Genomic DNA, 11,956 nt, shown 5'->3' on the forward strand with positions numbered 1-11,956 from the left:
GGCCACCGGCGGGGCGAGTGGGCTGCTCCGTGCCTGTGCAGGCTGGGGCTCGCACGGGCGGCGGGTGCAGCTGGGGCGGGAGGAGGGCAGCTGGCCCGTGGCGTCTGCCTGTCTGCCGGCCCGGCCTGGCTCACCGGGTTGGCAGACCGGGGCACGTCTGAGGGCGCTGGCCGTCCCCGGTGGCGAGAGGCGCTGAGCGGGACGGGCAGCATTTGGCAAAACCCCTGCGCTCGCCCGTGCGGGCTGTCGGCTGCCAGGGCTCCCTGCCCGTGCTGCTGACCTCGCCTCACCCCGCGGGATGAGCGGGAGCAGGGCCTCAATCGGCCATTGTCCCGGTGCAGAGCCCTCGCAGGCACTGGGCAGTCACGTAGGCCATGTGCCGACAGGTTAAACCCCGGCTACGGGCGCTCGCTGGAATTACAGCACCACGCTTAATGCTATAAACCCGCTTAAAACTGGTGAAAGTGGTGTCTCATTAGCTCCTAACAATCTCTATTTCATCTTGCTTCTGGCCAGAAAAAGGCCAAATTTGTAGCTATAAAGGTTATTGACTGCCAACAGCTGGTGATTGCCAGCACCTCCGTTTCCCCAGCAGCAAGTACGAGATCTGTTCAGTTTCAGGGACCAGAAGGGATGGTCGGGGTCCCCGGGGGGGTGTGTGGCCCTGTGCTGTCCCACTGCGTGCTGAGTCGCTGTGGAGATGGGGAGGATGGGGTGGTAGGTGTGTTCCAGGCTCTCGTTTGGATAATACTTTGGGATGGAGCTGGTGGGAGTGGGTGCTCACCAGGCTCCTGGGGAGCAGTGTCCCTTTCCCGTGTCCCTCTGCTCTGCTGGGGGTTTGGGGTGAGCCCCCTTGGGAGGGAAGGGGTAGCTCTGTGCCCATCCTGCCTGGCCTGGGCATTTTAGTGCCAGTGTTTGGCTGGGTCCAGCTGATGGCCCATGTTGTGTGGCAGGGATGTTCCCGGGGACCTTGCTGCTGCTGAGATCCTGTTCTAGGACCTGCTGGGTCCCTCTCTGGAGCCGGGAGAGCGCCAGAGGAGTGGATGGCCGGGAGCGGAGGCAGCCCACCCGCAGCGGTGCTGGGATGAGCTCTGTGGACCTCACACCCACCCGGGTGCTGGGTGAGGCTCCGGCTGCAGCGGCACAGGGTGGTGATGTGCTGCGGGGCAGAAGCCGGGGCTCTGCTGCCTGCCCTTCTCCATCCCCAGCCCCACCAGCCGCCCCAGCGCCGTGGGAGAGGATTTGCAGCCTGGCAGGGCAGCGGGTGCCAGGGGAGGCCTCTGGGGCAGGAGGGGTGTGCGAGGGGACCGAGGTGCCCGGGCATGGCCCCTGCGTGGGCAGGGGATGTCCCTCTTCCTCTGCACCCGGAAAGGAGCGTTGTGAGGACACTTTCATAAAGGATTTGCCCCAGAAATATTTTGCGGCATTTGCAGTGCCTTATAAATGTGAGCCTCTGTCTTTCTGCCCTGGAGCCCTGCCAATCTGGGGCTTTTAAAAGCACAGCAATTTTCCACATTATGTAACTAAAAGTCTTGAAATCTTCCTGTTCCCAGCCCCTCAGGAGAAGGGATAACAGTGCTTGTGCGTGGGACCTGGGAGATGGAGAGGGTTTGAGTCTTCTGCAGGATCTGTTTCGCGATGATACAGTCCTTGTTGCCCAAGGAGCCTCAATTCCTGCCCTTGCCGTTGCTGTGCAGAGGAGGGTTGCTGTAGGCTACCCATTCCTGCGGATTAGTCAAGGCATTTACGGGGAGCAGATGTGATACTTGCAGTCATTACTTGGTCTCATCAGTCTTAATTACTGCAAATATGGTTATTTGATTTCCTAATAGGGCAAACTGTAGCTGGCTGCCTGGCAGCTGTGAGTTTGATTTCCATACACGTCTTACATGTTGCAGCTCTTCCAAAAGAGAGCTGTAAATGTCATAACTGTGTTCTGGGTGTGTTTTTTTTTTTTTTTTTCCTTTTTGCAGAGAGGAGAGAAGCTCTCCAGTTGAACTGGCTGCTTTACGTGTGCTTTTTTTTTTTCCTCCCTCGTTTGAAACTACTGTGTGGGGGCAAGGAGGAAATCAGCAAGAAGCCTTAATGCAATTGAAGGAAGAGCTTTCTAAAACTGGTCTTCCTTAATAAGGATTTTCAGTGAGTCAGGGAAAAATGTTGTGGCATGCAGAACTCATCCTGTAAACCCTCTGGCATCAGGCTTTGGGAGTCTTGCTTCACGGGCTCAAGCCTTGCTCAGTTCAAGGTTTTTTTTAGTGTGGCTCAGCACTGCAAGAGAGGTCATGTCTAACCCGCCCAAAGCCTTTTATTTTATAGGGATGCCACCTGAGTGCCCGCAGGAGGAGGAATGCAGCTCACAGGGAGACAACAAATAGGTGAACCAAGCCACAGTAATTGCAGTCGAGCTCCTTGGGAGTGGTGGAAGAATTAAACCTGTGTGTGTCTCAGGAGCAAAGGGGAAAAATCCCCAACGCCTCATCAGCACCCCACAGCTTTTGCTTTGGATAGCACTAACTAAAACTACTGGCAATAAAAGCTAACAAGTAAATGATATTCCTTGCTGATAGTTTTTACTGCTAACACCTGGTAGTCCCAACTTCTAGAAATGTTTCAGACAAATCAGTGTAGTTAGATGATGCTTTAAAGTTCACTGAGCTCTGTGAAAGCTCAATATGACTCAAAGCAAGGGGTTGCTGGAAACTCCAGTGCGCAGCCCGTGCGGGAAAGCGGTGGTGAGCAAACCCCGGTGCTCATGGCGGCTTCTCAGAAAGGGGCTGGTAGGAGCCTGGCTCCCCAGACGGAGCCAAAGGAACATGATGAGCCTCAGCAGAGCCTGGCGCTTTCCTCCCTGGCTGCTGGTGCCAGGCTGGTGCCCGCGGGGGTGTGCTGGCTCCGGGCTCTGCCGTAGGTACCTGCCTGCAGCTGGGTCCTGCTGGTGTGGGCTTGGCCAGTGTCGAATGGGACACTCAGCGCCACTGCGGGTCCCCAGGGGTCTGAGAGGGGAATCGTCTCCTCTGGCTCCTGGGTATAGTTCAGCTGTGGACGTGCCCGGGGCAGCATCTTGTCAATGATTCCTTTGTTGGAGCGCAGGGTGGCTGGGATCTGCTCGTGATGGTCATGTGTCGCACTGGCTGGGACACAGGAAAATATCCTGCCAGCGAAAAATTGGTGTCTGGGTCGGGCTAAACCAGTCTTAGCGGCTTACGGAAACCGGCCTCCCGTGTTTGGCTTCCTCTCGCCCCATGTGGGTCCTGGGCATCACCTGAGCATGTCCGGGTGTCGGGTGGCTCTGGCAAACCTGGTGCTGTATCCAGTAACCGCCGTCGGTGCCTGCGCTGGCAGGTGGGAGCGGGGGCTCCCCATGACTTGGGGCCACCAGCTGCACTTCAGCCGGGACCCAGATCCCAGCCTCAGCTGTGCACCAGTGACACAGAGCGGGCACCCACAGTGCTGTGTGGTGTGCTGAGGGGACATGCCAGGTAGATGCTGGCACGTCAGCAGCTGTGGATGAGATGGTAATCGCCGTGAGCCTGAGCAGATGCGTGCTATAAATAGGAGGCTGCGCTGCTCTGAGCCAGCCACGCTGCTTTGGCGCTGTCGCTGTGCCTGGTGTGACCCAGGGCAGCTCTGGAGAGAGCTCCCCTTCTCGAAGGGGGCTCTTCCTTCACATGGAAACCCGAGCGGAGAACTGCAGAGCGAGGGGTGGGCTCTGGTGAAGGAGCTCTGTGTCCCCACCTTCGCTGATGGTGCTTAATGTGGGTAGGGGTCCCTGGCTGTGAGGCCGGGGAGAGCCACGGGGTGTCAAAGCGTCTTCTAAAACCTGCTGGTGCTCACAGGAGTTCTGGGGACCGGAGCAATTCCTCTTGCTTTGCATAGTGCATAGCAGAGCAGCTGCTCTGGTTGCGTTTCCTCCCTGGGGCAGTTCGTGCTGCTCTCTGCCTGAAGCAGCCTTGTTTTTCGAGTAGCCCCAGCTCCAGGGGTGATGCTGATCCAGCTGTGCAGCAGCTGCAGCACGGGGAAGGCATGAGCTGCCCGACCCTGCCGGTCTCTACATCCCTCCGGATCAGCCTCTCAAAGGGAATTCCACACTTCAGCAAGCCTGGATGACTTTTCCCCGTTTACTTTGTTTTCTAATCCCTTCTGGTTTTGAGCTTTAAAGGTGAATTGTTTTTACGCTTGGGTGCTTTGGTGAAACCCGCCGCAGCCCTTTCGGCAGGGGAGGAGGGGCTGCTGCAGCTGGGCCAGGGGCGCTCTGGGAGCCGGGCTGTGCCGGGGCTGCTCCGGGCCGACCCACCTCCCATCCCCGGGCAGCGCTGGCAGCGAGCGGGAGCCTTCCCCGTCACTGCTCAGGCTAAGTTTAGCCCCAGCCTGTGACCTTCAGGGCCGGCCGGGCTGGTGGCTGTGCTGTGACACCTGCCTGCTCCCTGCTTGCAGCAGCGGAGGTGTCCTGGCTCCTGTGTGTGGACTTCATTTCCCCTGGTGTGTCGGCATTTAATACCCTGGCTGTGCTGCTCTGGGTGGCCTAGGGCTTCCTGAGATTTCGTGGTGTGCCGGGGCGGTGCTGGGATCGTGCTTCTGGAGAAGCTGTGGGGGCTCTGCCCCAGTGCTGCCGGTAGCCCTGCCCGCTTCACCGCTGTGCCCTGGCTGCTGCTGGCACGGACACTGCCTGCCCTTTTCAGCCTAGGGCAGGGTATCATGTCTTAAATTTGTTGCTTATAAATACCTGCTGGCCAGGGCTCTTAAAGGCCAGCTGCAATCTGAGCATGTGCTTTGGGACGGCCTTGAGGCCAGTGTGTGGCGAGCCCCACGTGCTCGCCCCTGGGCTCAGCTCTCCTGGAGGTGGTCTGGGGCACTGGTGCCGTGCCAGCCTGGCCAGTGGGGCTGTAGCCGTGCTGTTGCATGCCTGGGAGCGGAGATGCAGCCCTCTGCTTTCAGCTGAAACAATACTTTGTCCTTTTGCAGATCTTTGAACCCCAACTGAGTCATCGCCAACTTGCTTCAAGATGCCACCGGCCATCGGAGGCCCTGTGGGATACACCCCTCCCGAAGGAGGGTGGGGATGGGCCGTTGTCATCGGAGCCTTCATCTCCATTGGGTTTTCCTATGCCTTCCCCAAATCCATCACTGTGTTCTTCAAAGAGATTGAGGTCATCTTCAATGCATCCAGCAGCAAAGTCTCGTGGATCTCCTCCATCATGCTGGCTGTTATGTATGCAGGAGGTAAGTGGGCTGGAGGCAGCGGTATGTGGCTCGTGCAGGATGCGGTTCTCCTGCTGGATCTGACGACTCGCACCTTGCTGCAGTGACGAGAGCCAAAACTTTGCCCAAAGTTGGAAGTGAGAGGAAAACTTTCCTTAGTGAGTTTGCTTGAAGGAGGTTGCTCAAAAAGTTCTTTTTAATGCCCAGAAGGCAAAAACCGGGTTAATCTGTCCTCCTCTGCAAAGCTGTAAGTAAAATCTTTCCGGGGAATTACAACTTGTGTAATTCTGCCCTTGTCCTTGTTACAGCATGCTGCGGACGCGGTGTCTGCTCCCAGTGCCCGCCCGAAGGCCGGGGAGCCGCTGTGCCAGGCGTGGGAGCCCCGCTCACGGGGTCTCTTTCTTTTAGATAAGATACCGATTTTTAATTTTTTTTTTTTTAAACTCAGTGAACAGAGGCCATGTCTGGGGATCTGTCCCCAGTTTCTGATCAGCTCTGACAGCTCAGCACTGAATCCTGGTGTTGTTTGTTCCTGGCTGGAGCGGAGCAGTGCCGCGGGCAGCTTGTGCTGTTGGAGGGCGGCAGGGCGCACTGCGAGTGCAGAGACATGAGTGGAATAAAGCAAAACTACTTAAACTGAAGAGCTCCCCTCCCCCATCCTCCAGAAACTGCTTCTTGGAGTCTTTTAATCCCCGTGCTCTGTGCTTTATGTGTGTCTTTAACTGGCGATGAGCAGGCAGAGTGCTCCCTGCAGGGCGATGGGCTGCAAACCCCAGTGTCTTGTACCTGCCTGCAAATGCAGCTTTGCACCGGGTCGCTCGGCTGAAAGAAGCTCGTATTGGGGGCTGCTGTTGTGTCCACTTCAGAGGCAGATCGGCGCTTGTGGCACTGCTGTCCCCAGCTGGCGAACTGCCCATGTCCCCGTTGCATTTGTGCATCGAAAGGGGCTGACGTCAGCCCCGGCCAAGCACGAGGCTTTTCCTTTGGGGGGAACAGGCTCTGCTTTGTCCGCACTCAGCTAGCGAAGCGACCGGCACATTTCCTTGCTCCGATGTATAACAAGCTTGTAAACCGTGTAACTGCTTTAATGAGACTCAATCTGGGCCATTCCTCCTCTCCTAATAGCTCAGAGCTGGTTCCTCTGGGTACCCTGGGGGCGGCACTGTCTGGAGCTGCCCAGAAGCTGGGATGAGAGCTTCATCCTGGGGTCATCTCCATGTCCCCCTTCTTCCATGCTGACACTGTCTCTCATGTTCCTCTTGAACTCTGGCCATTAAATCCCAGCAGCTTGCTGATCTTGAGCGTCTTGCCCATGAGCTGGTGGCAGGGATGCTGAGCGTACCCCAGAGCTCCCCAGGTGCATCCCCCGGATGCTGGAGATGGGAACACACTGTTCACTCATTCCAGGGCTCCTGCAGCCTCAGCCCAGAGCCTTTGCAGGGTCTGAATTGTGCTGGAGGGGTCACAGTGTGCTTCCTATTCCCCCGTCCCCGTGGGCGCTTTCCTAAAGGAGCTGCACACTTGCTTGGAGGCAAAAGTAGCTCATGTTCTGGCAAAACGTCCTGGGCTGCTGGTATCATGCAGAGCTGGGGTAGCTCCTGTCCCGGGGCGGTGGAGCAGCATGTCCCACAGCCCCATGCAGCTGCCCCAGGCAGTCACCATCAGGGTATGGGAATGTTGTGATCTCAGAGGCCCCTTTCTCAGCTCCATGTTAGAATTAGGGAGGACTCCATTACTTACACTGTTTTCACAGCATGAATAATCAGAACAGAGCAGTTTGGTCAGAAATGCTCCATGTGAATCTAGAAAATAGGAGTGGGTGGGAATTGGTTTTTAATAAAGAAGGAAAAAAAAAAAAAACCAAGAGGGGGAAATTTCCACAAGGGTACACGGTGCTGCCTAGCCAGGCAGCTTCCTGCTGGCTGCCCTTGGAGCCTGCCGCTCCCGGCTGGATTTCCCGGAGGAAAGGCCGCTGCTGACTTTAGACTCTGTCCAGGGGCATCACATTTGCTGAGTTCAAGGTACAAGTTTTGCAAAGTGCTGAGCGCTCTGCGGGGAACAGTGTGGGGCTTGGGCTGTTGTGACAGCCCCTGGGACCTGCTGCTGCCTCTCACGGGATGGGGGCCATCGCCCCTTCCCCACTGCTGGTGGCATCGGGTCGGAGCCGCTGGCATGTAGGCACTGAGATGGCTGCGGGGAGCGGGATGCCGTGGGGCTGGGGGAGCCTCTGCGGCCGCAGGACTTCTCTAACCTTTTCCAGGCTTTGTTTAAACTGGGCAAAAAGGTCAAGTAGCGTCTGAGGACCCATGAATAACATGTTGACAACTTTGCTATCTGTTAATGGCAAAACTAGGTCTGTTAATATTCAATGGATGTTCATTCAGTTTATTTAAATACATTTTAGTATCTGTAGAGCATGCTTTGCAGTGTCTAATCACTGTTTGCTTTGGATTAAAGCTCCTGATAATGAAGCACTTAAAAGGTGGGTGTGCAGAGCAATTGGGCTCTTCCTACCTTCGGGGTAGCAGTGGGAACAGAAGCCCCCCTTCTTCCCCGGGGGTGCGGTGCTGCTCCTCCTGTGGGCCCCTGGGGAGCTTCATCTGCGTCCATCAAAGTTGTTCCTTCACAGCTTTGTCTGGTCTCCATCAGAAACCTCTCGCTGGAGATGGACAGTTGCCCTCCACTTGCTTTGCTGCTGATTCCCAGCCCATGGTGGCCCCCAGCTCCTGGTTTAGCCCACAGCAGGCAGTTTGCTCAGAGAAGTCTCAGCTTTCCATGCCATGACCAAATGTGGCTCTTATCTCGGCCGTCTCAGGACCTCCTGTCCTTTCCCCTTTCCCCAGTTCCCTTGCTGGGTGAAGTGTCTCTGGGTGAGAGCTGGGAGCCTGTGGCAATGAACCTCCTGTGTGCTTGCGGGCATCTGTCTGGTCTCTTGTGCAAAGATAACTCATCTCTGGGCACGTCTCCTTCCCCCCCCAGGTCCCATCAGCAGCATCCTGGTGAACAAGTACGGCAGCCGGCCCATCATGATCGTTGGCGGCTGCCTCTCGGGGTGTGGGCTCATCGCGGCCTCTTTCTGCAACACGGTGGAGGAGCTCTACTTCTGTGTCGGGGTCGTAGGGGGTAAGTGACAGCTCTGCCCTGACGGGACTGTGATGGAGGCGAGTCCTCTCCTGGGGCAGCAAGAGGAGCAACTTAAACCCCATAATTATTAGGGAACGTCTATGATGATTTTGCGTGACTCCTAGATTCCTGTTACACCTTCTAATAAGAGATGGCCCTGGGAACGTAACGTGGGGAGACCACACTAGTGAGACTCCATGGGAGTAGTATTGGGCACTGAGAACAGAGAGCGTCCCTTGTTCCTGCCCCAGGTTAGGGTTGTGCCCCACCAGTCAACACCAGGTTTGTTACGAGCCAGGGTGGTTCTCCCCTTCTAGCTTCCGAATTCCTGCATCCGGCTTCGCTGCTGCCCTGGCGCCTCCTCCCCAGTCTGGGGGCTGGGTGCTGCCCATGCAGTTGGGAACAGAGCGGTGACACCCCCAGAACTGAAACCCTGCTTGTCCCACCAGCCCTTCTGCCGGTGCTGCCGGCCTTGGGGGTGGTCAAGCTCTGAGCCCCTCCTCTCTCCTCTCCTCCAGGCCTTGGACTCGCCTTTAACTTGAACCCAGCCTTGACCATGATTGGCAAGTACTTCTTCAAGAAGCGTCCCCTGGCTAATGGGCTGGCGATGGCGGGCAGCCCTGTGTTCCTCTCCACCCTGGCGCCCGTGAACCAGGTCTTCTTTGGCATATTTGGCTGGCGCGGCAGCTTCCTCATCCTCGGCGGTCTCCTGCTGAACTGCTGCGTCGCTGGATCCCTGATGCGGCCCATAGGCCCCAAGCCGGACCAGCTGAAGAAAGAGGCCACTAAGGAGGTGCTGCAGGAAGCCGGGAAGGCAGTGAAAAAGGATGATGGTGACACCAGCACAGACCTCATCGGTGGGAAGACCAAGAAACAGAAGAGCTCGTTTTTCCAGACGATCAACAAATTCTTGGACCTGTCCCTGTTCACACACAGGGGCTTCCTGCTCTATCTGTCAGGCAACGTGATCATGTTCTTTGGGCTGTTCACTCCTTTGGTCTTCCTCAGCAATTATGCAAAGAGCAAGAAGATCGCTAACGAGTCTGCAGCCTTCCTGCTCTCCATCCTGGCCTTCGTAGACATGGTAGCCAGACCTTCTATGGGACTGGTGGCAAACACCAAGTGGATCAGACCCAGAATACAGTATTTCTTTGCTATCTCTGTGATTTACAATGGGGTGTGCCATCTCTTGGCCCCCCTCTCCACCACCTACGCTGGCTTCTGCATTTATGCTGGCTTCTTCGGCTTTGCCTTTGGCTGGCTGAGCTCAGTCCTGTTTGAGACCCTGATGGACCTGGTGGGAGCCCAGCGGTTCTCCAGCGCTGTTGGGCTGGTGACCATCGTGGAGTGCTGCCCTGTGCTCCTGGGACCCCCTCTGCTAGGTAGGGTATGCTGTGCCTGGGGTGCTCTGCCCTGGGGGGGGTGGGTCCCCCTGAACTGTGGGAAGCTCTCAGCACTGGGGCAGGGGTGAGGGGCACAAGCACTGGCCCTGAGGCTACTCTGGTGCCTTGGGGGGTGGCCAAGGAGGTGGGGGCTGAGCCCCTGGCGTGGGGTGGGGGAGCTGGGGATGGAAGAATAAAGGCCTGAAGCTGAGGGTGATGGGTTTGGGCTGCTCTTGGGAACATCACAACCTGTAGCAGTTCTGTTTGTGCTGGGGCTGTCTGCTAAGCTGTCCCCTCTCTGTCTCCCAGGGAAGCTCAACGACATGTACGGTGACTATAAGTACACGTACTGGGCCTGTGGGGTCATCCTCATCATCTCTGGGATCTACCTCTTCATCGGGATGGGCATCAACTACCGGCTGGTGGCAAGGGAGCAGAAGGCAGAGGCGAATGCGCGGAAGGAAGGGAAGGAGGAGGAGACCAACGTCGACGATGCTGAGAAGCAGAAAGAGGCAAACAACGACGTGGCCCCCTCGCCTCAGAAGAGCACGGAGGATGGTGTCAAAGAGGAGGAGAGCCGCATGTGAGGGACCGGTCTCAATCCCGGAGTGTCGGGGAAGTGCCGCTGCCCTGGCGTGGTGGCTGGGGCAGTGCTCCGCTGTGAGAAGTGTTTAAACCAGGTGTTCATTTTTAACCAGGCTCTGAATTGTCTGTCCATCTGTGTTCAACAAAGGTAACAGGGCTACACACACAGTATCCTCGTGTGTCGGGGGGCTGGGGGGCTTTTTATAGTCTGGCTTTTTAACAGTAACATGAATGTACTAATACGTGCCTTACAGTTTTCATATCTAGCTGAGTCTGGACAAGCCTTAACTCCAAACTGTGCTTTAGCTGTGTATTCTGCTCGGGATGGGGGTGTGCGTGTGTACATGTGTGTTTTGGGGAGTTTTGTTGTTAAAAAGCCATAAAAAGGAGGATACTGGATTTGTTGAAGCATGATGGGCTTCAGGGCCAGCCCCGGATGAATACTGCTTCACACGCTTCTTACTGCAGGCCCTCCGCGGAGGGGGAGGTCCAGGCATGGGGCAGGGTGGTCTTTGGCTCCTGTGCCTGGTGCCTCCTGGCTCTGTAGGTGGTCTTTAGGTATGTTTTGAAAACACTTTAGCTACTGTAGTTCTTTAAAATCCCTCTTTCGTAGCTGTGCTCTCATGGGATATTTGGGTTGGAGAAGGATGTCTGTGGTTCGCGTCGGGCAGTGTCACCCACTCCGGGGCTGTGGTGGCTCCTGCAGCTGAGCCCTCCATGGGGAGGGCTGGGGTCCCCCAGCCCCCTGACTCTGCCCTGGCCGTGCCTCCTCTGCCCAGCACTGGGTGATGTGAAACGGGTGCCATTGCGGGGGCTCGGTCGGGGTGCCGGGTCGGGGTGTTGGGGTGCCAGCCTCAGTCCTGCCGCGGGGCCGTGCTGCCCCGTCCCCCTGTGGGGTAGGTTTCCACTGGAGCATCCCTGTGCTGATCATCCCACCCGGGCGGGTGTTTCGGGTGCCAGACCCTGGGCAGAGCGGAGGGGCCGGGTGGGTGCGTGGAGATGGTACATCCCTGAGACAGGCCTTCTGCTTTTGCTCTTTTATCTCTTAGAGAAACCTCTTTTACTTGCTTCTGTTCAACTGAGATCTTAAGGCGGTGGATGCCTAACCACTCACATCTAGGACACGTAAGGGGGAGGAAAGAATTTGTACGTATTTATTTTTTATTTTTTAGTGTTGGAAAATATCTCAACGTACGCGGAGCAGGTTAATGGCTCTCAAGTTCTAGTAAATGTTGATCAGAAATCTTGTAAGAGGCTGAGTTTTTTTCAAATAAACTTGTTTTTTTTTACAATTTACCCATCAAATGTTGAACTTCTTTCCTAGAATCACGCTTCTATGTGCCAGATGACATGTGTTTAGGGTCAGTTTTGGGGAGAGGTGAGTGGGGCTGTGGCAGAGCCTGGGTCTCCACCTGCTGATCCAGCACCCCGAGACCCCCACGTGGGTCCTGCCGGCTGCCTCCTGCCTGCCCTGGGCTGCGGCAGCACTGTGGCCGATGCAGGCATTACCGTAACCGGCGCTGCCCGGGAGAGGCTCGCGCAGCCAGGGCAGGGAGCCAACCCTTCTTCTAAGGAAAAAGTGTTTAAATAATTTCCTGCTGCTTGGACTTGGCTGGCAGGGAACGCTTCAGTAGTAAATCCTGGGTTGTTTTCTAAGGGGGGGCCTA

At 56.5% G+C, this 11,956-nt stretch overlaps 1 protein-coding gene across 2 annotated transcripts; it reads left to right on the top strand.

The window, feature by feature from the left end:
- Nucleotides 1-4,874: 4,874 nt before the first annotated feature.
- SLC16A1 (solute carrier family 16 member 1) lies at nucleotides 4,875-11,591 on the top strand. Of its 2 annotated transcripts, none has more exons than XM_074163279.1 (4): nucleotides 4,875-5,220; nucleotides 8,179-8,322; nucleotides 8,841-9,704; nucleotides 10,014-11,591. In XM_074163279.1, the coding sequence occupies exons 1-4, from the start codon at nucleotides 5,004-5,006 to the stop codon at nucleotides 10,289-10,291; spliced, it is 1,503 nt and encodes a 500-aa protein (XP_074019380.1). In that variant the 5' UTR covers nucleotides 4,875-5,003; the 3' UTR covers nucleotides 10,292-11,591. The 2 variants fall into 2 exon arrangements, with proteins under 2 accessions (XP_074019380.1, XP_074019381.1); XM_074163280.1 differs by having other exon boundaries at nucleotides 5,004-5,220; nucleotides 8,841-9,709; nucleotides 10,019-11,585.
- The last annotated feature ends 365 nt before the right edge of the window (nucleotides 11,592-11,956 follow it).

Source organism: Numenius arquata, chromosome 24 (genome assembly GCF_964106895.1).
Source record: "Numenius arquata chromosome 24, bNumArq3.hap1.1, whole genome shotgun sequence".
NCBI lineage: Eukaryota > Metazoa > Chordata > Aves > Charadriiformes > Scolopacidae > Numenius > Numenius arquata.